General features: G+C 38.4%; 1 protein-coding gene across 8 annotated transcripts in view; it reads left to right on the forward strand.

Moving 5' to 3' along the window:
• The first annotated feature begins 952 nt into the window (after positions 1 to 952).
• The window catches only part of MINDY3 (MINDY lysine 48 deubiquitinase 3), a 61,267-nt gene continuing 37,278 nt past the window's right edge, over positions 953 to 24,941 (forward strand). Inside the window, exons 1-10 of one of the 8 annotated variants that reach the window (XM_075048447.1) lie at positions 970 to 1,234; positions 7,443 to 7,564; positions 9,285 to 9,364; positions 11,264 to 11,360; positions 12,673 to 12,730; positions 13,185 to 13,358; positions 17,163 to 17,214; positions 19,159 to 19,273; positions 19,702 to 19,775; positions 20,230 to 20,309. In XM_075048447.1, the coding sequence (XP_074904548.1) occupies positions 13,235 to 13,358; positions 17,163 to 17,214; positions 19,159 to 19,273; positions 19,702 to 19,775; positions 20,230 to 20,309 (445 nt within the window). In that variant the 5' untranslated portion in view covers positions 970 to 1,234; positions 7,443 to 7,564; positions 9,285 to 9,364; ... (1 more) ...; positions 12,673 to 12,730; positions 13,185 to 13,234. Of the gene's footprint in view, positions 1,235 to 6,787; positions 6,821 to 7,442; positions 7,565 to 9,118; positions 9,187 to 9,266; positions 9,365 to 11,263; positions 11,361 to 12,672; positions 12,731 to 13,184; positions 13,359 to 17,162; positions 17,215 to 19,158; positions 19,274 to 19,701; positions 19,776 to 20,229; positions 20,310 to 24,941 lie in introns of those variants that run through there. The other 7 variants (XM_075048421.1, XM_075048430.1, XM_075048438.1 and 4 more) reach the window with 7 other exon arrangements.

A 24,941-nucleotide genomic window follows, 5' to 3' on the forward strand; every position in this document is an offset into this window, starting at 1 on the left:
AATAAAGTCTATGTTAATCTTGTGCACAACACTGATCACAAAACCTTCACGAAGAATTCCCATTCGAATGGCAATTATCTTTCAGAAAAAAATGGCAATTATCTTTTATGAAAATACCTGGTCTTTATTTCTAGCATCTCTACTAGAAAGAAAATTGTAACTAAATTAGATAAACAGAATTTATTTTCCAAATCTGAATCTTTTCAAGTTCATGGGATGCCCATCTAACACCACTCCTAAATCGTTCAAGAAAATCGTACAGCTACCTTCCACTCTTCATTTCAAACCATTGCCTAAATACAGGTACTGCCAGGTAAGAGACCTGCTTCTGAAACAGTAAAAATATTTCACGTATCTATGCAGGCACTACATTTTACCTATACGTTAGGTTAGCGCTTCCACAAGACACTGTACAACAAATACGTAAAGGAAGGTCTCTAAACGCTTATATTGGTGTGGTTACGAATTCCTGAGACCTCTTGGTACATCCAGCCCGCATGCAAGATTAGGAGCCTTTACACCGACTCCTGTCTGCTTCACGTCAAGCCTTAAAAGGCCATCTTCTCTGATGCCACTATCTCCTCACCAAACTCACTCCGTTCCGCCCAGCGTTTAAAAAAAAGCGCCTGGGCCAGCCCGCACCGAGCAGAACCCAAAACCGGCAGCGGCAGGGCCAAGCCCCAGAAGGCCAAGGCGAGCTGTGTGGCTGACGGTACCGTCCTCACGCCCGGGCGGCTGACAGTGCGGGCTGCCGCCTGGGTTCGCTGCTAACCGGCGCGGAACTCATCGCTCTCTGCCGGCCCGGCCCGGCCCGGCCCGGCCCGGCCCGGCCTCCCACCGCCCTGCTTCCGGTGCCCCCGGAAGCACCGAGGCCTGCTGGGGAAGCGGAAAGAAAAAAAAAAAAAAAAAAGGGGGGGGGGTGGCCCGCCAAGCATGCGCGGCTCCCGGCGAGGCTCCGCCCCCCGCGCCAGCGCCCCGCCCGGCCCCGCCCTCCCTCCCTCCCTCCCGCCCGGCCGCCGCGGCCCGGCCCGGCCCGGCCCGGCCCCTCCCCTGCGCAGGGGCAGCGGCTGCCTCAGCCGCCTCCGCCGCCGGGAGACGCCTCGCTCGCCCGGCCTCAGGGCCGCCGCCGCCCCCGTCATGTCCGAGGCGGGCCAGGAGCTTGTCCACCTGGTGTGGGGCAAGAAGGCCGGGCCCCGCGGGCTGGCCGACACCATCTTCTGCCGCTGGGCGCAAGGTACCTGCGTGCGCCGTGCCCCGGCCCCGCTCCCCGCCCGGCCCTTCCCCCGCCGCGGAGCCCGCCCGGCCCTCCTGCTCCCCGCTCCCCTAGGGGCCCGTCCTCGGCCCTCGGCCCGCCCCGCCGCTCTCGGCCCACCTGCTGGGACACACCCACAGCTCTCCCCGCCGCCCCCGCGGGGCTCCGGGGCGCCTGTCCGTCCGTGTCCGAGGGTCCGAGAGGGGAGGGAGGCGCCGCTCCCAGGGGCCGGGGCCGGCGCCGGGGCCGCTCCGCGCCTCTGCGGATGGGGACAGCGCTGGTCGTTCGCGTTCGTGTTCTGGATCGCCGGCAGCTCCGCGGGTGGCCCACGGGAAAAATGATGCAGCACTTTCACGCTAAATAACGTTTTTTGCAGCTTGGTCGTCTTTTGCCACAAATCTTCAAAGGGACTTAAAAGAGGAGTAGAGGAGGAAACGTATTTCTTAAATGTATTTCAACAGCACCTCCTGCCATTATTTTACATAGCTCGCGGAAACGTCGACATAAGTTGCCCTTTTTTTCCCCCCCCTTTTTTTTTTTTTTTTGTGATGAACGTGGGAGTCACAGATAGACTTAGAAAAAGTGGGGACAGGCTTGGGACAGAGACCCACAGATTTTTTTTTTAAACTGGTTCTTTGGTGATTGAAGCAGGTGTAACCATGGCACTTGGGGTATTTGTAAGATGGGTTTTTTTCCATATTTAAATTATGCAACCTACACATAGTTTCTTCTTGATGGAGACTTTCTGGTATTCTTTCAGAGCTGCAATCGCAAGGTGTAGTACAGAGACTTACCGATAAAAATGATATGCAAGAAATCAGTCTGTGTACCTCTCCTGGCTGAAAGAAGGGAATAATAGCCTTCTCTATAACGTACTATGGGCTTTGAAGAATTCTAGTAATGGCTATGAAGGTCAAAATAAAACCACCCCTAATTCCTGGAGAAAATTCACAAATGATAGTGGAATTTATAGATTTAAAAAAATAAATAAATTCTAAAGTGTTCAGGTCTCAGGGTAAATTTGGCTGAAACAAAAGGATGTTCTTAGTGTTCTCCATTCCTTGCTCTTTTTTAACGTGAGTTTTGTCATCTGCGTAGTTTCTAGTAGGTGCATGTGTGATGTTGATTTGGGAGCTGCACAGCTTCTCCCCTGTGACTACCAGGGGAGACTACCAGGACAGCATTACCAGATTCTTGTGTATTTTTCCCTAGGTTTATCTGTGCTCATATAATTCAGTGAGAAATATTTGAGGAAAAAATGCCAAATTCCTTGTGATTTCTAGAATTTAAGCTGGCCTAGTAAAGCCATTACTTTTCCTAGTGAATTGATTATTTTTATTGAAATATAATTACTTTCTGAAATATCTCTTTTAGTAGAGTGTTGCTGTTTCAGTACAAGGGTTTTTGCGATGGCAGAAAAAAGAAGTGGTGTTAAAAAGCTTTAGTAATTCTTTAACCTGTAATGTTAGATTACCCAAACTGACATTTTAAAGATTGATTGTATATGAAATTTTAGCAGTTTCAAAATCTATTGAAATGTATGTTATAATGCCCCACACTTGTGAACCTGTGAAAGATTAATGGAAAAGACCTCTCGTGTTCTTGGTGGCTCCTGGGAATGAGCTGTTATTTCCTATCTGTCTTTAGGGAAAGTCCTGTAACTGTACTGTGTAGTATATCTGTTCCCTTCTCTATATTCTCTTTAATATAATCAATTTTGTGTAGTAAAAACACATGACAGTAAGTTAGTGTATTGTTTGGAGGTCTTGTGCTGGGAATGAAAAAAGTCAGTCTCAGCCCCTTATGTTGTATAGCAGCATAACACATTTACCCAACTTTCAGTTTCTATTTTGTTGAAAAAGTTCTACACCATTTACCTACTGCAAAGGAGTCTTGTCAACACTGACTCATCAAGATTAAAAAAAAAAAAAACAAAACAAAAAAAACCCCACACATAAAAATCAAGCTCTATGATTTCCAAAGACCTCAAAGTTTAAAAGATAGACCCTTATTTCCCATCATATGTGCAGAAAGTATCAAACAACTAGTTTGGTGTTGGGGTTTTTTCATGGTTTGGGGTTTTTTTTCATTTTTTTTTTGGAGTGTAGTGCCAACACTGGTATTTATTTCAGATACTTTATGAATATTGTCTGATCCTTTCTCGAACCCTTTGGAAGTTGAGAACTATAATTTACATTTGGAAAGAAAAGTAGAGAGGGTGTTGAGGAATGTTAAAACTCAAACCAGTCAGTTTCTCAGTAAAGATAGCAGTGTTCCAGGAATCCTCATCGTGCACCAAACTTGTTAAGCATCATATTTGTTTGGTCAAAACTGAAGACAGACTAATCTGCAAGCAGTTAACAGAACTGACCTAGCTAATGTGGATATGCTGTTTGAAGTTAGAGACAGTAATTCCCCAAGTTTGCTGCACTGGCAACTTTAAATATATCGTTTTGATTCCTGACTTAACAAAGGCATGGCTGCAAAGCTGTTGCAGTTGGTGTGGGTTTTTTTCTGTTGTTTTTTTTATAGAAATCTTTTTCTTTATGATTGCAGCAGAATTTGTAGTTTGAACCTCTTAAATCCCTTTTGCCAGAATCCTCAAAGTGGACACAGAGGAATGTAGTGTAAGGCTTGATCTGCATTTCGATGTTTCCCGGCATAGATATGATGACTTGGGAAGGAGTTAGGAGGAGGACTGAACCCTAAAGAAACATACCCATGTTAGGAGTGATTTTCTTCATTGATCCAAAAGACATATTCCATTCATAAAGCTGCTTTTCCGATCAGCCCTATGGCATGTGGCATCAGGTCTACACAACCATGAATGTCTGGCAGGTTTGAGCGCAGCATCCTTTTATTATTACCTAAGCTGTTTTCTCACTGGTCTTTGGAAAGAAAGATATGGAACAGTCTTTTCAAAAGAAATAACTTCAAAAGCATAGCTTGAAGGTATTAATACTACAGTTCATGTATATTTGTATAATGTACAATGTAAAAAGGTCTGTTTTATCTGGATCACCTTCAAGCTTCCAGGTTGAGAGCTGGGTGACTAGATTGACAACTTCACTTTTCATTCTCCCCTTTTCTTTCCAGGTTTCCTTTTTTTACATGCCTGGAACTCTGTTTCTGCTCTAGTACATCTAAACAGATTGCTTTTTATTACATCCTTTGTGGAGGAGCAAGATCCTATAGTGTTGTTTCTAAGTTATTGGAGCTGTAATATTGTTAGACCAAGAACAAGGCAGGGTTATGAGGAAATAATATTTTTACCAGACCAGCAGATACATTTTGAGCAAAAGGAATACACTTGTGACTCTTCAAAGTCTTAAATAGAAGTAGCAATTTGAAAAGTATTCCTCTGAGTTTAATTTAATAAAGTTTAGTTCATTTGGGTGATGGGAGAGAAATAGTCATTGGTATCTATGCAAATTTTTTTATGTTTTGATGACTATGATTTATAGAATATTTGCATTTGTGTGCTTTCCATCTCTTTGAGTTCCCTATTACTCAGTGCAAACAGTTAATCAGGAAGACAGCAAAGCATTTTTCATTTAATATTCACAGTTAGGGTATAGACAAGTGTCAGTTGTGCAAACAGCTGGAGGAAGTGGTTAGGCCTATTGGCCCACCTTTGCCTACTTGTTGCTGCTTGTCTGCTGTAAGTATTACCTCTTCAAATCTTCCGGTGGAACTGCTTTTGAAGCTTCTGCTTTATCAATGCCAGTCACACTTAGCAAAGTAAAGTCATGGTCTGTGGACCACTTTTAAGGCATCTGTAAAAATTAAGTCAGAAGTTAGAAGCCAAACCTGCTGCCAGGAATTTGCACCTTGTGCGGAAAAATTACTGAGATTTTCAAACAAAGAAGTACTGATGACTACCGACTTAGAGCTTCTGTTTAAGTAGAAGATGTTGCTTCAGTTTAAGTAGATATTGCTAATTCTGCCAGTAGGAAGTGGTCTTTCTTGCTAACACAAGCTGTACTACTATTAAATGTGAGACGACAGTAGCTTTTGGAAAAAACAGCAGGGACACACTGCCGAGAAGAGCTACCTAACAGCCTTCTCTAAGGATGAATTTCTGTTCTCAATTTTATACTGGTAGACTTTTTTCTCCTTTCCTCCCTTGGACTGGCATATTGGTTTTGGGGTAGCAATACTGTCTTTACAGATATTAAAGTCCCTCCCTTTACAGAGGGACTACCTGTGTCATTTATGTGTAAGTAACAGCCCTTTCAGCACTGTTAAACTGGAAGGAGAATAGAAGATACCGTTCACTGTGGGGAAAAAATGGGGTGTGAACACATAAGTTGTTAAGAAGATTGTATTTTCTGGCTAATGGGCATGGTGGCTAATGTAGTTGGAATATACATAGAGCAGTAAGAATTTTAAATGGCCTGTAACACAATTATCTAAATAATCAGTGAAGTCTAAAACTCTTTGCTGCTGATCTGAAAAGGCATTGTCCTTACTTTAAGAAAGGATATGATGCTAGTGAGTCCATTCTTTACTCTGGATAAGGCTGACAGGCTTAAAGAAAATAAAAGGTCTTGAGGAGTGCTCAAGAAAATTTCCCACAAAAATTTCAGAAATTGCATTTTACTATAAAAATACACTTTGAAAACACAAAGCCATAGGCAAAATGTATCTATCATTCTACACCCAGCTCTAGAGAAAGGATGAAACATTAAGATGTATTGTAAACCTTGTACTTGGGTAATAATGGATTATTCTAGTGTTTCTGTGAAACAGTTCTTATATCCCAAAAGAGAAAAAGAAATACAGTTCCATGGTGAGAGGCCAGCTCAGCAGAGAACAGGTCAGAAAATTGAATAGTGCAGCATCTTTGTAGCTAGATTGGATCAGAGATAGAGCAAGTTGGTTTTTTTCTGATGTGGTTAATGTTGCATGCTCTTTAGCTATTCCCCTTGTCTCTCATTCATCAAGAATTGGTTCTTGCACAGAGTGAAATCACTGAAGGTGTACAGCATCCTTTGTAAAATGACAGTGTTACTAATATCTAGAGTGTCTTGGATGCAAAAAAATCTATTTTTTAGAAATAGGCAAATAATAAAATGATGCAGGAAAGCAGTGGGGTGGTCGTAATAGAAGAATGAATGGGGTTTGTACTGCTTTGGACCATGATATGGCATATTAGATGAAAGACAAGGGTGGGTAACTAAGTCATACGTTCATTTTGGCAAACTGTATGTAGAAGACATAAGAATTAGGTGTAAGAAAAGAAACATGGGCCTTGGTAAATGCTAAGTTTTGGGGAAATAAGGAGAATAAAACTTGTGTTAAGTGATTAATAGCGGACAAAGGATATAAAGACAGATTTGGGAATATCATAGTCACCATAACTCAAAATACTGGGCAATACACTGATTACCAACAGGAATCTAGATCTACTTCCCCACCCAGAAAGATTAGGGCAGTAGTGATGTTGAACAAATGGGGTCAATGGAGCATTTAATAGGTTTATAAATGACAAGGAAGATGAATGATAATGATACTGTTTTATGTTTCTTATAGGTAAATGAGGATAATTATACTCATGGGTAAAAGGTAGGCAGATTAATTAAAAAAAAAGATTATTTTGGCTGCATTACATCTGTTTTGCTCTTGAAATTTTATCTTGAGTGAAAAGAGCTGTATGGTAGATATGACTAGTTAAGAGTGAGAGTAAGTAGAAATTAATCTGGATCAGAGATGCTAGTCTTCATTGGTAGCTTAAAGGGTGGCCAGGCCATTCCTATGAATCATAAGGAAGAGCGTGGGGTTGATGGGTGTTTATAGAGATTGCCTAAGATGTGATTATTGTGGAGGGCAAGAAAGGTAAGTAGGTGCAACTGCAGGCTGAGGTAGACTTGAACCCAGCTGGACTTGAAACTGCTGGTTTCTGAAATTTTACCTGAGCTGTCTTCAGATTTTGTAGAAGTTTTTAAAAAGAGAGCAAGACCAAAATCGCTGGAGCCCATTTTTTTGCTTAACAGCTTTTAGAACCTTGATGTTCATTAAGCATTAAGCAGCATTTAGGTTAAAAGAAATGAAGTGTTCCTTTAGGTATTATATGTGGTTTTTTCCTGTGGTTGTATTCTGTCAAATTCTGTGTAATACCAATTTTGCATTGTCTATCTCACATGTGTATTCAGTCTGGTGTATCACACTTGATTTTCTTTATTTTTAGGAAGCAATTTTGAAAAATAGGGCAGGGTTAAGCTGAGACAGTTCATGCTTTCTCTAAGAAGCCTGAAGAACGTGAAACAAATTCAAGATTTCTTAACTGTGGTTTAATAGTACCACATCCAAGTATGTTGTTTTTCTGCAGTGGCTAAATCATTAAAACAACTAAAAAAATGTATTGTTGCAGTGTGTTTAGCTGGCATGCAATAATGCTTGAAAGTAGAGGAAGACTTACCTTTTAATATGATAAGCCTGCACAGACTAATGCAGAAAGTTTAAAGGACTGGTGATATTTCTTGTAAGGGCATGTTAACAGGGGAGTGAAATGACACTAATGCAAACTTTGGTTGAAGTATGGATTAATAGAGCTTCATTGTTACATTAGGTGATGCCTGATCGAAGTATATAGGCTTGACATGCATCTGGGTTTTGGATATAAAATACATCTTTGTAATGCACATCTGCACATTCAGTTAAAAAAACCTGCAGCCTTCTCTCAGATACACGGGAAATGCCATTTTTTTAAGAACTATGGCTACTTTGATCCATCTTATAAAAAAAATTCACATTGTTGTTCAACAACTATAATTTCTGTCATGAAATATGGCCTACAGAACATGCAGTAGTCCTTTCTTGTGCCACTTGGGATGGTGTAGCTGTCATGCAGTAGTGGGGAAGTCTGCACTGGGGGGATGCATTTCACCAGTTCAAATGCACATCCAGGGGTTAGGGATGCTTTTGATATGGCAGAGTGTAATGACACAGAATGGGGAAAAGGAGAAATTTGGGGAAAAAAGCATTGAATGTTCTTTCTGCCGAGACTGACCCTACTGCAAAAATATGCATGTGTATCCCCTTTCTCCCTGCCCCCACTTGCTTGTGCTTGCTGTTTAGTTGCTGACTACAGTTGCATGGTTTCTAGATTACATTGAACTAGAGTCACTTCAGCATAAATCTTATCAGCACTTAAAAGAATAATGCAAAATATCACTCACTGTAAGTTGCCATGTGTCAGCTTCATCAAGGTAATTGTCCATGTATATGCATTTATCTATGAGAAATGCAAGCTATGAATCACCATATCTTGAAGACAAGTTTAGGGGCAAGATGGCAACAAACAATTTTGCAGTAATTGCTCCAGTGTTTGCTCTGTTATGTTACTGTAAGATAATTCTGAAATACAAATGCATTAAAGATGGAGGGGGAAAATAGGTGATCTTGCATCTCAGTAAAGATAGTGTATCTTCTGTGACAAAATACCATTAAGAGGCTTGCTTCAGTGGTTATAAGTGAATGTTTGAGTTACTCAGCATTTTTTAGTCTTAACAGGAAGCATGGATAGGCCAAAAATAAGATCAGTGGGAGGCATACTGTGCCCTTCATAGGGAATACAAATGTGTTATGCATGTTCAGTGAAGGTCCAAAGATTATTTTTTTTTTTTACATATGTAAGACAAAATATTATCACTTACAAACAAATTTTAATTTATTTATAAGAAATAAACCGTAATAAAAACTATTGTTTAAGTATGCAGCAGCATGTGCTCTAGTGACAGTTTTACTGTTAAAAATCCTTTTATTTAAACCTTAGCTGTTGGCCCTTTGTGGTCATGATTTCATTGCTGAGATAAAGAATTAATTTCTGTGCTTTCACCTGTATTCATGGCTTTTTTTCTTCAGATGGTTTAACCACATTCTGTTGCATTATCAGGGGAAAAAAGTCCTGAAAACTTATCTAACCTTTAAAGGTGAATACATCAGATGTTATTTCTGTTAGGGAAAGAGTATATATAAACATGTGCTTGTTTGCATATTTCACTAAATACAGTCTTTTTTGATTTGACAGGATTTGTCTTTAGTGAATCTGAATCGACTGCATTAGAACAATTTGAAGGTGGCCCTTGTGCAGTGATTGCACCTGTACAGGTAAGATGCATTTATTATAGGAATGGTTTAAAATTATTAAGCCCAAAATTCGTTCTCTTTTCTATATATGTGGAACTAAAATAAATATTAAAAAAAATTGCAGATCGGTTTGTATTGGCTTTGTGTGGCAAGGTTTTGGTAGTGGGCGGAGGTTACAGGGGTGACTTCAGTGAGAAGCTGCTGGAAGCTTCCCCTGTGTCCGACAGAGCCCATGCCAGCCGGCTCTGAGACGGACCCGCCGCCAGCCAAGGCCGAGCCAATCAGCGATAGTGGTAACACCTCTGTGATAACATTTTTAGGAAGGGAAAAAATAGTTGCTGGGATAGACAGAAATGGCAGCCGGAGAGAGGAGTGAGAATATGTAAGAAAAACAGCCCTGCAAGACCCCAAGGTCAGTGAAGAAGGAGGGGGAGGAGATGCTGCAGGCGCCGGAGCAGAGATTCCCCTGCAGCCCGTGGTGAAGACCCTGGTGAGGCAGGCTGTCCCCCTGCAGCCCAGGGAGGTCCACGGTGGAGCAGATCTCCACCTGCAGCCCGGGGAGGACCCCACGCCAGAGCAGGTGGGTTCCCAAAGGAGGCTGTGCCCCCATGGGAAGCCCACGCTGGAGCAGGCTCCTGGTAGGACCTGCGGCCCTGTGGAGAGAGGAGCCCACGCTGGAGCAGGTTTTTTGGCAGGACTTGTGACCCTGTGGGGGACCCACGCTGGAGCAGTGTGCTCCTGAAGGACTGCACACCGTGAAAGGGACCCGTGCTGGAGCAGTTTGTGAAGAACCACAGCCCATGGGAAGGACCCACATTGGAGAAGTTCCTGGAGGACTGTCTCCCGTGGGAGGGACCCCACGCTGGAGCAGGGGAAGAGTGTGATGAGTCTTGCCCCTGAGGAGGAGGAAGTGGCAGAAATAATGTGTGATGAACTGAGCGTAAACCCCATTCCCCGTCCCTCTGTGCCGCTGGGGCGGGTAGGTAGAGAATCCGGGAGTGACGTTGTGCCTGGGAAGAAGGGAGGGGTGGAGGAAAGGTGTTCTGAGATTTGGTTTTATTTCTCATTACCCTACTTTGGTTGATCGGTAATAAATTGAGTTAATTTTCCCCAAGCTGAGTCTGTTTTGCCCATGACGGTAATTGGTGAGTGATCTCTCCTGTCCTTATCTCGACCCACAAGCCCTTTGTTATATTTTCTCTCCCCTGTCCAGCTGAGGAGGGGGAGTGATAGAGCAGCTTTGGTGGGCACCTGGCATTCAGCCAGGGTCAACCCGCCGCACAGTTGTATTTTGATTTCATAATTACAGTGTGGAGGAGACAAAAAACTCAGGAAAAAGGCCTAGATGGGCTAATTTTGAACTATAATTTTGCAGAAGGGGATTTGTTTGAGGAAGTGTAGCAGGTTGATCTGAGCAGAGGTAACTTTAAGGTGGGGAATGCAGGATAAAGGAGAAAAGTAAAAGATCAGATATAAATGTAATCCTAATCCTTTCTCATCTCTCAAATTTCCTGTCCATTAGAAGGGTAATAGCTGTGTCACAATGGCTGCTTTAGCAAACTGTATTAGAAATATTTGAAGTAACCGATTTTCAAACTTAACAAGGTTTGCTATGTAAGAAAAGGAGAAATGTTATACTTTCAAAGTCCTAGTTAGCAGAATAATTGAAGTACATCAGGTGAATATATTTTATTCTGGATAAGTGCTTAGGATTTCACTTGTGCTTCTGATATGCTCAACCAACTGTGATTGTGATTTTTTGTATTCTTACTCCACTGTATTTTATAGGCTACTCTTTGCATACTCTTTGAGATGCTGTTTCTGCGGCAGTTCTCACTGCTGTCTAGATAATGACCTGTAGGCTGGATCCATTTTGCTAGATCAGTTTGTCTAATCTGTGACTGCTCTTCGTTCTCTTAGGAGCATCCTGTAGAGACAGGCAGACATTGAGTCATGGGCCAGATTACTTTTTCTGGTAACCTGCTCTCGACTTTTACACACAGATCAAATTCTGCAGGTATGTCTAGGTCTGAGTTGAGGCCTTTTCCACTGAGAGGGGACATACTGAAGTCATGTAGCAGAATTAATCTGGTGATGAACTGGAAGGTATCTGGGTCAGACAACTGACGTTGTGGAACTGTTTGCATCTGATGTGTGTGTGATGTGGTAGTCGTAAAACCTCTGCTTGGTTACTTCAGGACACTCTAGACGCTGGTCCAATGAAAAGACTTCTAGCACAGGAAGGAGCACCACTTGTTTAGGTTGTAAACAATCAATAGAAAAATATTCTATTATGAATTGCACTCTGTAACATGGCTCTGTCTAGTTCTGTGGTCTTAAAACCAGCTGTAGTGTCTAGTCTCTGATGTTAGAAATACAAGTCTTTTATTTGGGGGAGAGTGGAGAGAGTAAAGAATAGGACCAGCCGGCTCCTTAAAGGCAGTGCCAAGTCTTTACCGTATCGAATGTTCTTGTAGACAGTGTTCTTCCAGATTTATATGTAGTTCAATTTCATTGAAATTAAGTAGTTAAAGCATGTTTAAAAGTGAGCTGAGTTCCAGCTAGGGAAGGAAGAAGGGATCAGACAGATCTTGCAGTGCCTACTGCTGCTGTGAATTACTAAAAAAGGTGTGTGAAAGATCTGTGATGGGGAGAACAGGGTGAGTCTGTCAGGGAAGAAGTGAAAGTTGAAGCAGCTATTTTTAAGGTGCTGCAAATACCTGAAACGGCATCTAATAGAGTAATTAGAAACACCAAGAGTCTGCTTCCCAAAATTTGTTCTTTCATTGTTCCTTCTCTGTAACTTAGAGCATATCTTTTTTTTTTTTTTTTTTTTTTTTAAATCCTAACATTAGTGTTGATGGAAAGCAAACCAGGGATATGAGATGCATAGATTTTCTTTAACCTGATCTGCAAATTATGACTTGCAATGGTTAAAAGAGATGGGCTTTTTAACTACTAAAGGGGTTTGTCTGAGTGACTAGAGTTGTCTTGTACTACTCATCAGTTACATTACAAAAATACTTGTGCCTCCATTACTGCAGTCCTGTAAGTCTGGAGGTGTTTATGTAAATACGCACTTTGTGTATTTGAAGCGTACTTGAGGTTCAAACTCAATAATGTTGAATGTAGTTGTGAGACCACATTTGTAGTTAGTTTGAATGGGAAAAATCAGTAAGCAATGCAGGCTCAGGGTCTCTTACTGAATGATGAGCAGCTTGGAACCCTTCTAATAACATGCAAAAATGCTTTGGTATAGAGCTTGTGACATAATGGAAAAGTTGGTGTTGTGTTGTATTTTAATATTATTTTATGCTTTGGTAACAAAGGCATTCCTTTTGAAGAGGCTTTTTACCAGTGAAAAGTCTACTTGGAGAGACTGTCCAGGTACTGTGACCTCTTTTTTTCTCTTTATTTTTTTCTGTTTTAGTTATTTGTAAAGCATGTCCTAGTACAAAGAATTTAAAATATTTTACACTTTGTTTAAATGTGCTCCCATGCCATTTTATGAGCCATACAGTATGTATGCTATGTGTGTCTCAACTTCCATTTGTGATGTCTCTGCCTGTCCATAGTATTTCTGTGTTCTATAAATATTTGATTGAAATCTATTATTAGGAAAGGGAATGGATTAGAAATCATATTAAAAAACATTTTCTGAAGACAACTTTATAATTCTTTGGTCCAGTATAGTGAAACGGCAATTAACATTAATAATTAATAAGGTAAAAGTAATAAATTCAATTCTTTAGATAACATTAATGTATAAAAAAGATACTAGTAGCTTATATAAAACACTGATTAGCAACAATTGAGCTCATGTAGGTTTCTGATCTTTCAGAAGAGGAGCAGAAGAACCTTCTCTGTCATACATTATGTGATATTTTGGAAATGGCTTGCTCTGATAATTCTGAGTCGTACTCTCTGGCAACGTGGATAAGAGGAAAAACAACTGAAGAAACTGCTAGTATTTCTGAAAGTCCTGCAGAATCTAGTCGTCAAGAGGAACAACCTTGTAAGATGTATTTCTATACTAAATTACCCATCACTTAGTGAAGTATTACATTGTTTTTGAGGTGCCACTGCTTTTTATTATGACACAGATGGGGGTTTCGCCTTTGTGATCCCATTAGCAACAGACGGATTTTTGTCTGTTGTAATTAGAGGCATTGATCCTTTTTGTTGAAAGGAATATGCTGTCCATCACTGGAGTTCTAACATACGTGTTTCTCTTGAATTTGAGCAATTTCCATAATCTTTTCAATTTTATTTTGTAATTTATTGGGACTTGATATGTCTTTAATTTGGAAAAATCTATATGCTTCCTAACACTGGAGGAATATTTTAATTTGTCGCTTGTTGCTTTATTTGAGAAGAGCTTTTGTAGGAAGTTCTGCAAAGCTTTATCTGTTGTAAAACATACTGGATCCCCTGTTATGGAGAAATAGGCTTTTTCCCTTTGTTAGACTCTATGCAGCACCAAAACAGCTTAATCAAATTACCTTCTAGTAGATTAACAGAACTTTTTTGTAGATTAGAATTTTTCAGTTACATGGTTTTTGCAAATGTCTTGATTCCTTCATTAGTTACTGACATCAAGGATCTAGCGAACATCTGTTGCACTAAGATATGGCATCCAGTCATATCTAACTGCTGCAGAGCCAGTGACATGGAAAGTTTGTCTGTGCACACATGATCATTGAGATGTGTATTTATTAATCTTTTAATAGGAGATATCTAACGTGTTAAAAGATAAGCTTCTTTTTCTTTTAGTTTTTGTTCCCAATGTGTCCCTTAAGAAGTATGAAAAACTCTTCACATGAGAACATGCTTATAAAGGTGCCATCTTTTGATGGAAGGAATATGTTATTCGGCAGTTTGTGACATAACTACAAAGTAAGAATTGTACAAGTAGATACATACGTGCGCAGCTAGCTATAGCAATTAGTAGTGCTGGAGCTCTTTATGTTACAAACCATCTTCATCTGCTTCTATAAAATGCTCCATGTGCTTTAGAAGGCTTAAACAAAAATAATTAAAATGTTACTTAATTGAAAAAACAGAAGGTCACCACGTAAGAGTTCCAAAGTGAGCAGGGGTTTTTTATTAAGAAAAAGTATTATACAGACAGCAGTATCTACAGCTTCTGTGTTTTGTTGAGGTTTTTTTTAAATAAAAAAGAGAATCTTCCTTTGCAATATGATAATAAGGCAGTTGTAACTCTGAAACTTCTAATTTCTGCGGGTTTTCCAGTTGTCTCTGAAGCTCTTGCTCATATCATGAAGTTTCCTTTGAAGAAGTGAAGCAGAACCTAGTTATCAATAGGCTTTTACTGTCCTGTTTATTAATATATGGCCTTATTCTGAAGAACTTTTAACTCTATAAATATAATGTTCAGCAGAAAGTCTTTTTAAAGAGACATTCAATTAATAATTACTCTCAACACTGACATTTAATGAACTAATCCATTCTATTATATATCTACATTTTTCATATTTCTGTACTAAGTCTACAAGTTCTGCCTGACTTGTCCTTAATACCATAGAATGTGCTTATGAAGAGCAGGTTACATTTACCATGAACAGTGTGCTTTTGTCATGAGCAACGTTAATCTCTTTCATTGTTCATATTCTATGTTCCCTGCTAGACACTGAATGTACCTCTTGTATGTACTCTACAGTTCAAACAGTATTTTACCTTATATGTATAATGCAGTACAGTTCCTGATTTAAGATACATTTGTTAGGTGGTGGGGGTTTTTTTCCCTTTCTGTCCTACTGTCTAACTATAGACCAGCTTCTTGCCTGGTTAGGCTTGGGACAAAGATGTGGAAAGAAGGTATTGTTACTAATGCAGAGTTCTGTTACTGCTAGTGTGAAGGAAAAAATTTATTTCTTGCTTGGTTGCTGTAATCAATAAAAATAGAAACAGGCATTGTCATAGTTGGTAGGACTTGAAGAGATGAGTTATGTGTGTGGGGGAGTATTACAGGTACAATTCCATGTGGCAGGCTACTGATATTTGGGAGTTGATTAAGGGAATATATTTATAATAAACCCATGAAATATGATTAGACACAGCATGACAGTATCATTTTAAAGAGTTTCTATACAATTGTATTTCTCATACAGCTCACGTTCTATTGCTGTTCATTCTTTTCCTCTCCACTAAGCACTGTCTTTATTTAGCCTTGAGTTATGTATAGCTACACTTCTCTTTAGGATTTCTACTTCTTTCCCTTTGTTTCAAATAGTAGTTCTCTTACCATTTCACTCTGTTCAGTAGTAACAGAATGAAACTGCCTATCATCCTGCTGTGTGAACAAAAGGTGGATTCGAGCACACTTACTGAATGCAGTAGCATTTTTTCATCTGCTTTTGTGGTGTATACAAGTGACTTGTTGTTGGCCATGCGTTGGCTGTAGTAGTGCAAGTTCCCAGGTTCAAAGATTGCTTTATATGATTTAGTCCCTCTAACTTTCTGCTTACAAAAGCATCTGTTCGTGGAGCAGTGTTAGTTCCTGTAGCATTTTCTGCATTTTAGATTCATTGTTTCATATTTTTAAAAATGGCTTAAAAATACATTTTCTCAAGTCTAGTTTTGCTCTTGGTAACCTAATTTTAGCAATTCCTTGTAGTTTTTCAAAGGCAAAACCTAACACTCTTAACCCTACTGCTGCCTTATTTCTGAAGTAGAAAATGAAAGCGTTCTATTGCTGGAGAATAAGTTGTATTTGCACATAGGCAAATTAAGTGCATCTTTTAAGATACAATCATAATGGGCATAAAAAGCCCTTTCTGGAATTCTTGTGGGAAGGATTGATCAGTAGTATTAGCCCTAATGGCTTCAGGTCTTTAATGAATTGCATGCAGTTAAATTCAGTAGCTAGATAATCAGACATTATTTAAATATTCAGCACTGTGGCCTTTATAAAAAAGCAGATCTATCTGTTTTGTATATTATTCTACTAGCAGGAAGATAAAGTGTTTATAGACATAGAGGGCACTAAAGACTGCTACAGTCTTAATATTTGAATGCCTATAGAATTTGATAATTACACAACTGGTGAGTATAACTTCCTGTTGGTAAAAGAAAATTTGATTTTAAAAGTTTATTTCATCTCAGTTTGGAAATGTTGTGAGGGGAGCAAAGGTATAAAGCCTGTGTTGAACTTGGGAAGACACTAATGCTGTATTTTTTTTCTGTCTTGGACACGACGCTTATTTGAAAGGCTATTTATCCATTATTAAAAGAAAACAATGAAAATTTATTTAAAAACAGGACATGTAACACTATGTAGAATAATTCTACTCATTTGTTTGTAATAAATAAGCATTAAAAGGGAAAAAAAACCCCTCAAAATTTCAGTAACAGAAATGTATATTTGAAGAAAAAATACAGCTTACCTACATTGATAAAATGATCCAAATAATCATGCTTGCTCTAGGAAATAATACTTCTGTTGACCTGCAAAATTATACCTATAGTATGCATATGCTTGATGACTTTGTGACAGCCATGTTTTGTACAAAATCAACAGCTTAGTATTTGACAAATATTTTCAAGGCTACACACTCCAGTGGCCCTGTGCTTTTAATAAATTGATTAATCCAAATAGAAATGTTCTTACTAATTTGTATGGTGGAATCTTAATGTTGTGGTAAGTTAGTTTATACTAACCAGTTAAAAAACTTAAATGTCAAGGGCGGATTAAAAATTAAAAATATAATTAAGGCTTAAAAGTATACTAGCTTGCTGTGTGTATCTTGTGTCATATTTTTTGCCATGTGTAGTGCTGAAAAGTGTCTCTTGTGTATAGCTGCCTTGGCTGTCGAAGAGCTTGGCTTTGAGCGATTTCATGCATTAATTCAGTAAGTAATATGTTGGAACATTTAAAATACAATATTTTGAAGTTACGCTAATATTCACAGCCCTGAAAGGGGTATCTTGAGGAACTTTGTGTGTGTTATGCATCAGGTTAAACTTGGATTTCAAGTTTTGGTTTGGAAGTTTTGGTGGTTTTTCTTTGCATTTTACCATTTAAAATGGAATATCATTTTGACCATAAGCATCAGGCTTTAAAATAAAACTGGAGCAATGTAATGTGCTAAATTGGCCAAATAACTTGTGCATTTCAAGTATATGAACACAGCTAATTAAGATTCATATTTAAGTTAAAGATGTTAATCATCAATATTTATACATAGTCTTCACAGGTGATTCTACCTGAAATACTTGATATCTATACTGAGAAAAAATTGTCATCTAGTATTTTACCTGATTTGAGACAATGTAAGAAACATTTATAAAAACGTTTCATATACAAGACTGATTTTTGTTTCATACTTTGAACACTGTTCTCTTTTCAGGGTGTAAATATGCAGTTTACAGTTCTATTGAGTTTATCTTTAAACATAACAGCCTTTTATTTTCACAATGCAGAGTAGTAATCATTGTACAAAGAAATCCCCAAAGAGGAAAAAAAGAGCAACAGAATTTCAAAAAACACTTGAGATGGAAAATGTTGCTAATAAGAACTGAAATAACTACTGCTTATTATATAATTAGTAATTATAGTGGTTTTTTTTCTTTAAACCCATTGTCATATGAGGAAAGAAGAAAGAGGAGAATATAAAATCTTTGTAACCTTATCTGATCAAAACACTAATTTCCTGCCCTCCCCCTCCCTCCCACTCACCCCCGTGATCTTTGGACTTGTGGTACCCACTTCAGTTTTTTTCAGTCTTTGTCACTGGAAATCAGTGCTCTGGCATATGCCTTTCAAGCAAATTGAGTGATGGATTTCAGAACTGACTTTGCCTTGCATACCTTGTATGCCATGTATAGTCTGTTGATAATGAAAGGTGGTTTAAAAATCACAAGTGTTAGCCAGAGTAAACCCATCTGTGGATATATTTTTGCAGATGTTTGTTTCTGTTTTAAACAAGACTTACTAAAAGTGTGCAAGAAATCAAAAAGAAAGTAATACACCTAAGTTTGTGTAAGATAAGCAGAGAGTGTGATGTAGTTTGAATTACTTAATAAAAACTAATGTTCATGTTCTGAAAAGCAGTATTTAGCTCTAAATATCCCAAGAAATAGAAAGTGTATTACTGCACTGGAATCTTGATGGATCTCTTCATTTTCTCTGGTTTTATTTTACTTTTTTTCTTTCTAAACGTGATCACCTGGTGTTACCTTATCATCCAGGCAGCAACCCTATTATACAACTAGCTAATCTCCCAAATGTTAGTGTACCACTCATGGTTTTGAACAGTTTGCTTTTTCCAAAGCTAGAGTCTAACAAAATCAAATTCTCATGGGAAATGTAATAATGACTTTGAAAGCCTGAAAGATAGTCTTACCTGGTTAAGTGGAAGGTTTTTTTCCTCCACTGTTCGTGGACTGACTGTCTTTCAGAACACTCTATAATGCAAACATTATTTTGGTGACATACAGTCTATTTGCAATTTCAGTAACAGTATTTTGTAGAATTATTGGTTCAAGCCACTCAGCTCTTTCAGAAGGGTATGTAACTTTAGTAGTTAGTGTTTGCATATAAAAACTGTTTATTTTTGCACATTGCTCCAAAATTATTTATATTCTTCTGATGGGTAAATACTGATGACTCTATGGCAGTTACAATAACTCAACAAGAGCTGCTGTGTCATTCTGTATATAATACCAGATTTACTCTGCTTTTACTTGGACATATTCATGTTAGGTATTAGTAGTTCTTGTTTCGTCTTTGTGACACTATTCTAATGCTTCATCTAAATACAGTCTCCTTTTCTGTTGGTTTTTTTTCTATTTAGCAAACAAGCATTCAAAAGCTTCCCTGAACTGAAGGATGCAGTTTGGGATCAATATTCAGTGTGGACAAACAGATTTGGAGTATTGCTCTTCCTGTATTCTGTAATACTGACAAAGGTTTGTGGGTTGTTTGATGGTTTTTTGTGTCTGTGTGTTTTGTTTCTTCGTTAAGAGAAAGTTTGATCATGTAAGCCTTTTTCTGTAAAAGGTGAACACTAAACTATTAAACTAAGTAAAGTGTAGATGAATGGATAGAACGGTGTCTTCATTCATGTTGCAGTACGTTTCCAGGATAAAAACTTGAAAAACTCAGTCTTTTTTTTTTTTTTTTTTTTTTTTTTTTTTCCTTCTGATCTGTGAATATTACAGATTTTGGAAACATCCTTCCTTGTATATCCCTAATATCTCTTATCAAGAGAAAGAAGCGTGTTTAGGTATCAATTAATCTAAAAATATCAACCTAATGTTTTACTATTGCATTCTGTTGTTATAAATGTTGCAATTCATTCCTTAAGAGAGCAAAAATGTTTGTAATTTTTCTGCAGGGTATTGAAAACATCAAAAATGAAATTGAAGATGCAACTGAGCCATTGATAGATCCTGTTTACGGTCATGGAAGGTAAGCTGCAAAATATGGTTGTTACCACATAAAATAGATTAGTGGGCTAATTTTTTGTTTCTGTAACTGATCATTCTTTTAGGAAATTATTGACATTATGACAAAGATCCAATTGCAACTTTATAGTAGCTAAAAGCAACACTTAACATAGTGCGTCTTTGTCACTGCTTACTTGATTTAGTGCATCAGTTCTGAGGACATGCTTCTGTTATTGCTGAATTTTCAAAGGAATAATTCTCAAATTCAGTGCTACATTTTTATATCAAGTTGGTTGAAAGAGTAGAGATCATATTAGCGTCGCTGAATTACAAATACATACTAATTAAAGGAACATAGAGAATGTCTGCTTAGCTGTTTGCGTAATAGAATAATTTTTTCATTTGTTAGAGATAACCGCTTTTTCAGAAATAAATTGTAAGTTCCTGTTAATAGTTTATTTCTTTCTGTTATGTAGCCAAAGTTTGATTAACCTCCTGTTGACGGGGCATGCTGTTTCTAATGTGTGGGATGGAGACAGAGAATGTTCAGGAATGAGTAAGTTGTTTCTAGTTTATGCTTGTTCATAATTTTTATGCACTCTAAGATGCTGACCTACAGATTTGGAATATGCTCTATTCCTGTTTTGGTAGTCTCCTTGTTTACTGTCCTTGGATTTAAGCAGACCTCAAATGGAAATAAAACATACTTGCACAAAAATTGTTGATGTTAATTATCAGTGAATACAGGATTGTCAACTACAGGGTGAAACTATAAGGTACCTGATGACCTGGATGATGGAAGGGAGTGCAGTCTCTGCAAGTTGGGAAGGTTGGTCAATACACTGAAGACAGGGCCACTATTCAGAGCAGCCACATCAGAAGTGGACTGATAGGAATCTCATGAAATTCACCAAAGTCCTCCATCTGGGCTGGAATAAGCCCATGCAATAGCACAGGGCAGCACTGACTGGCTAGGAAGCAGATTTGTAGAAAAGGACCTGAGGTCCTTGTGGGCAGCAAGTTGCACAAATAATCAGTGTGGCCTTCTGACAAAGAAGGCCAGCTGCATCTTGGGCTACATTAGGAGGTGGATAGCCAGCAGGTGGAGGGAAGTGATGCTTCTTTCCCTCTATATGGCACTTATGGGACCACCTCTGGAGTGGTGTGTCCAGTTCTGGGCTCCCCAGTACAGGAAAGACATTGACATAGCAGAGTGAACCCAGTAGAGGGCCACCAAGGTGATTAGGGGGCTTTTGTGATTTTTGCATTTCATCGTAGAGAAGATGATCTGAAAGCAGGAGCACTATGAATTCTGAAAGTGTTCACATCCTCTCTCCCACTGCTGCAAAGTCTATCTCAGGTTCATCAGCACGTTTTCTACAAGGATTTTCCATCATCTAAATAATCACTGCAAATACTGACTTGAACTGAGGTTCAAGACCTGATTCAAAATGCTCTGGTTTGAAAATGAACAAGTAGTTTAATCTCCTTTGAGGCTTTTTAACCTTCCACTTGATTGTGATTCTATACAGGCTGTACTTCAGCATCAGACTTCTCAGAATGTCGTTTGGCTATTGTATCTAACTCTTCTCACCCCTATTTGGTAGACTTTTTATCAGGGCATCTAGATTCAATTATTGTAGTCTATTATTGATGAGCCTCTATTGGATGATTTTTTGATTATTTTTTTTTTTTGTCCTTTCTAGTGCATGCAAATTGATTACTAATTTGTTTCAAGACCCTTTGGAGGTTAAAGTCATCTTTTCTCCTGGGTTTTTCCTCTAGCTTTTGTTGTTGGTTTTGTTAGGTTTGGTACCCTGTTTTCCCTTTTCTAGTTTCCTGACACCTCCTTTATCTTTGATACGTAAGGTAATCATTAATGGTTCAGAGACTTATTTTGTCTAGCTACTTAAGTGTTACATAATGAATTTCATTAGGATCTGCAAACTTGAACACATCTGTCTTATTCACAGATTTTTAGCCAATTTTGTTCTTTTTTTTACAGCTGACACCATTATCTCATTGTTAATATCGGGTATACAACATCATTTACCTTTTTGTGAATTAAAGCAAAGATGGCTTTGAATACTTGTATTTTCTTTGTATCATTTAATTTTGTGTTTTATCCGTCAATTCCTACCCTGATTCATGCTGCATGTATAGAATGTTTTTGTCATTTATGCCCCTTCTTTCTAATTGAAATTTGTTGTAATTAACCTTCCTAGTTTTATCTGTATGTTCTCTTCATTATTTTAATTTTCTCTGATTTTTAAATTATGATTTATCAATCTGAATTGTTAGATTGTGATCAAGGAATCTGAATTGTTCTTGCAGCTTTCCTTTACATTGGGATAATTTGCTGTTCTGCAATTTAATATATCTTTTTTTGAAATCTTGCAGTTAATTCTGTCATTTGTCTTTCAGATTATCTTTCTGGTAGACCTTATTCATTAGTTATCCAAGTTGGATTTTCTTCTTTTCTGGGAATACTGAACTCTCTTTGCACACAGTGATAATCCACATTTAGGTTCTCAGTAAATTCTGCCCTAAAAATCCAGAACCAGAACTCCCATAGGAACATCTGTCTCTCCTTGGGGGGAGAGGAGGAGCGGAAAATAATCTTTAGTACATCTTAAGAATCTGGTATTATGTGTCCTGTTAGTTTTTCACCAGTCAAATAATTGGATTTGGCTGCTGTCGGCAGCCTTCCATTTTCTTCAAGTCTTCGCGATAATTATAGTCAAAACCAGCTTATTCACTGTCTTCATTCTGTAATCAGTATCTGTTACAAAGTAATTTGTATAGTCTACAAGCCTGTACTGTTCACAGCTTCTTAGGCAAGACTGAATTTTGGATACATTGTCACGTTTCCTTTATCTGTCAATCCTTTTTGTCATCTTTTCTCCTTCAATCATTTCTCCTGCATTTTGACTCTCTTTGGCTGTAGCCTTCAGCTTCCTTTCTGCCAATGCGATGAGTTTCTCATGTAGAAGGGCTGCAGGTGTCAAAATAACAAGAACTGAATGTGTTTGCTGACTATTTTCTGAAGTTGGCTTTATGTATGTTTTTCTGGTTTGGTTACTGCTCACTTGTCTTAAATTCCTCTGGTCAAGTGACTACAAGTTGGAAGGTTTGACACTAGTACTGTACAGAGTTGATTGCCAGTGCTGCTTGATTTTTCCATGTGTAAACATAATGGAAAGAGATTTCGGGTGCTTCTGTGATTAGGTGTAATCAGTAGGTGAAGTTCCGAAACTGGGGCGTGGAAAGGTATCCCTGAGCATGGGGGAAAGGTGCTAAGGAACTGCAGAAAGCAGTAGATGGATGTGGTTCATGGCGTATTTGCAGGTGCAGCAATGAAGCAACAGTGAGAAGATTCAGCCGCAATGCAGGAACAGGAAAAGTGCTAGATAGGTGATGCTGTTATCATAAGTAAACACATTTACTAAATTGAATTTTCAAAATGGCACTTGCCTTACGGTTTTATTCAGAAGTTATGTAAAGCCATTTACATCTTATTCAACTGTTTAGATAAGCAATTTTTAATTAATAAGTAAATCTTTAAAATTATTTTAAAACCCTTTTAAAGGTACTGTCAGTGATTTTATCAGTGACAAAGAACATACTGAATTACAAACTTGAGGAATTACCAGGTAGTTTGCAGATTATACTCAGAGCTCTGACTCTTACAGTATTGCATATTTTCCAAATAGGGTAGGAGTTATTAACTGGAATTGTTCTTGGCCACCACTGGTACAAATACCAGTGAAATGATCCCTCTTCTTTGACTATGTACGTATTCCCCTTTAAACCTTTCTTCTTATTCTAATCTCTTGTTTTGCCACAGCAATCCACAGTAGGAAGATACAGGGAGGTAGATTTTTTTTGTTGCTGCCTTTTTTAAAGACTGTCATTCTTACGTGAAGTGTAGTAATTTAGTATGAATACAAATAATGCTGTAATTGCATTTTCCAAGTAGCGCCAAGAATTCGTGGTGTTTCATGTTGTCACTAGGTGGCGGTATTCTGATATGGTTGTTAACTGTCCTTATGTTTAAAAACCATCCTTAGTCTGGGCCTGGTTTGTTTTTTAAACGCTCCAGTTTTCTCCCTTTTTAGAAATTTGAATACTTTGCAAAAGTGCTTTTCAAAAAAGGAGAAACTAACTCTCAGACCAGAGGCATACATACTGATTTTCTTAGATGATCTTTCGTGTTATCAGATCTCTTCCAGGGGTGTTTTTTTCTTCCTGGGGGGTGAGGATATTCACGGGGATGAACTTTGATTTAGGCCAGCTAGTGTCCGTTTGTTTCCTTGTAAGTCATCTGTGAGTGATTTTTGCTTTTGTGTCTGTCTTCTCTGTTGACTAATTCTGAAGGAGGCAGTGGTACACAGTGACTACAGGCTAAAGTTAACCTAATAGCTTTCAGATACACAATCAGTGTAGCTTGACTACTAGCTATTCAGGATATTCACACTCTGTGGCTACTGTTGTAGCCAGGATCCCAGCTCTCTCTAGTTATCAATCAGAGTTCTCATCTAGTTATCTGTCAGGGGAATAAAATACTTAATAATCTGATTTTTTTTCTGAATAATTTTCTGAATAGTAAGTATTATTTATATGTTACTTTACTATTCTGTTCCAAGCATCAGCTTCTAAATCTGAAGCCTTTGTTTAGCAGACCGAACTTTACATTGATTTTTGTTAATGATTTTTAAGAAATACATGTGATGTGTTAAAATTATTTCTTTAATGTACTATTGCTTACTTCTGCCATTTGTTTCCCTTCATTGCACATATAAATGTGCTATTTCTGAACAACAGCTGTTCCCTAGTTTGGAGGATTCTTCACTAGTTTTTTGAATTGGGCTAGCTCTCTTGCCCTCAGATCAAAGAAAAGATGAATTGTCTCAGCGTATGGCAATTTATAGCAACACAGCTATAAGTCACTGAGATAATGGGGTTCTGCAAAGTATTATCTATGCACCCCCAAATGTTTTAATTCCAGGCAGGTTTGAAGATAATCCTTGAAAGCACAGTTTCAGATCAAAGAACACTGCACTGCAAAGACAGCCTTTTAATATGTATAGCTGACAACTCTAAGGAAGGAGTTCTACTTCCAGGCCACAAAGGTAGTGAACAAGCTAGTGTTTGTAAGTTTTTTGGGTTTGGTTTTTTGGAGTTGGGG

The sequence above is a fragment of the Buteo buteo genome, chromosome 2 (assembly GCF_964188355.1).
Source record: "Buteo buteo chromosome 2, bButBut1.hap1.1, whole genome shotgun sequence".
Taxonomy (NCBI): Eukaryota; Metazoa; Chordata; class Aves; order Accipitriformes; family Accipitridae; genus Buteo; species Buteo buteo.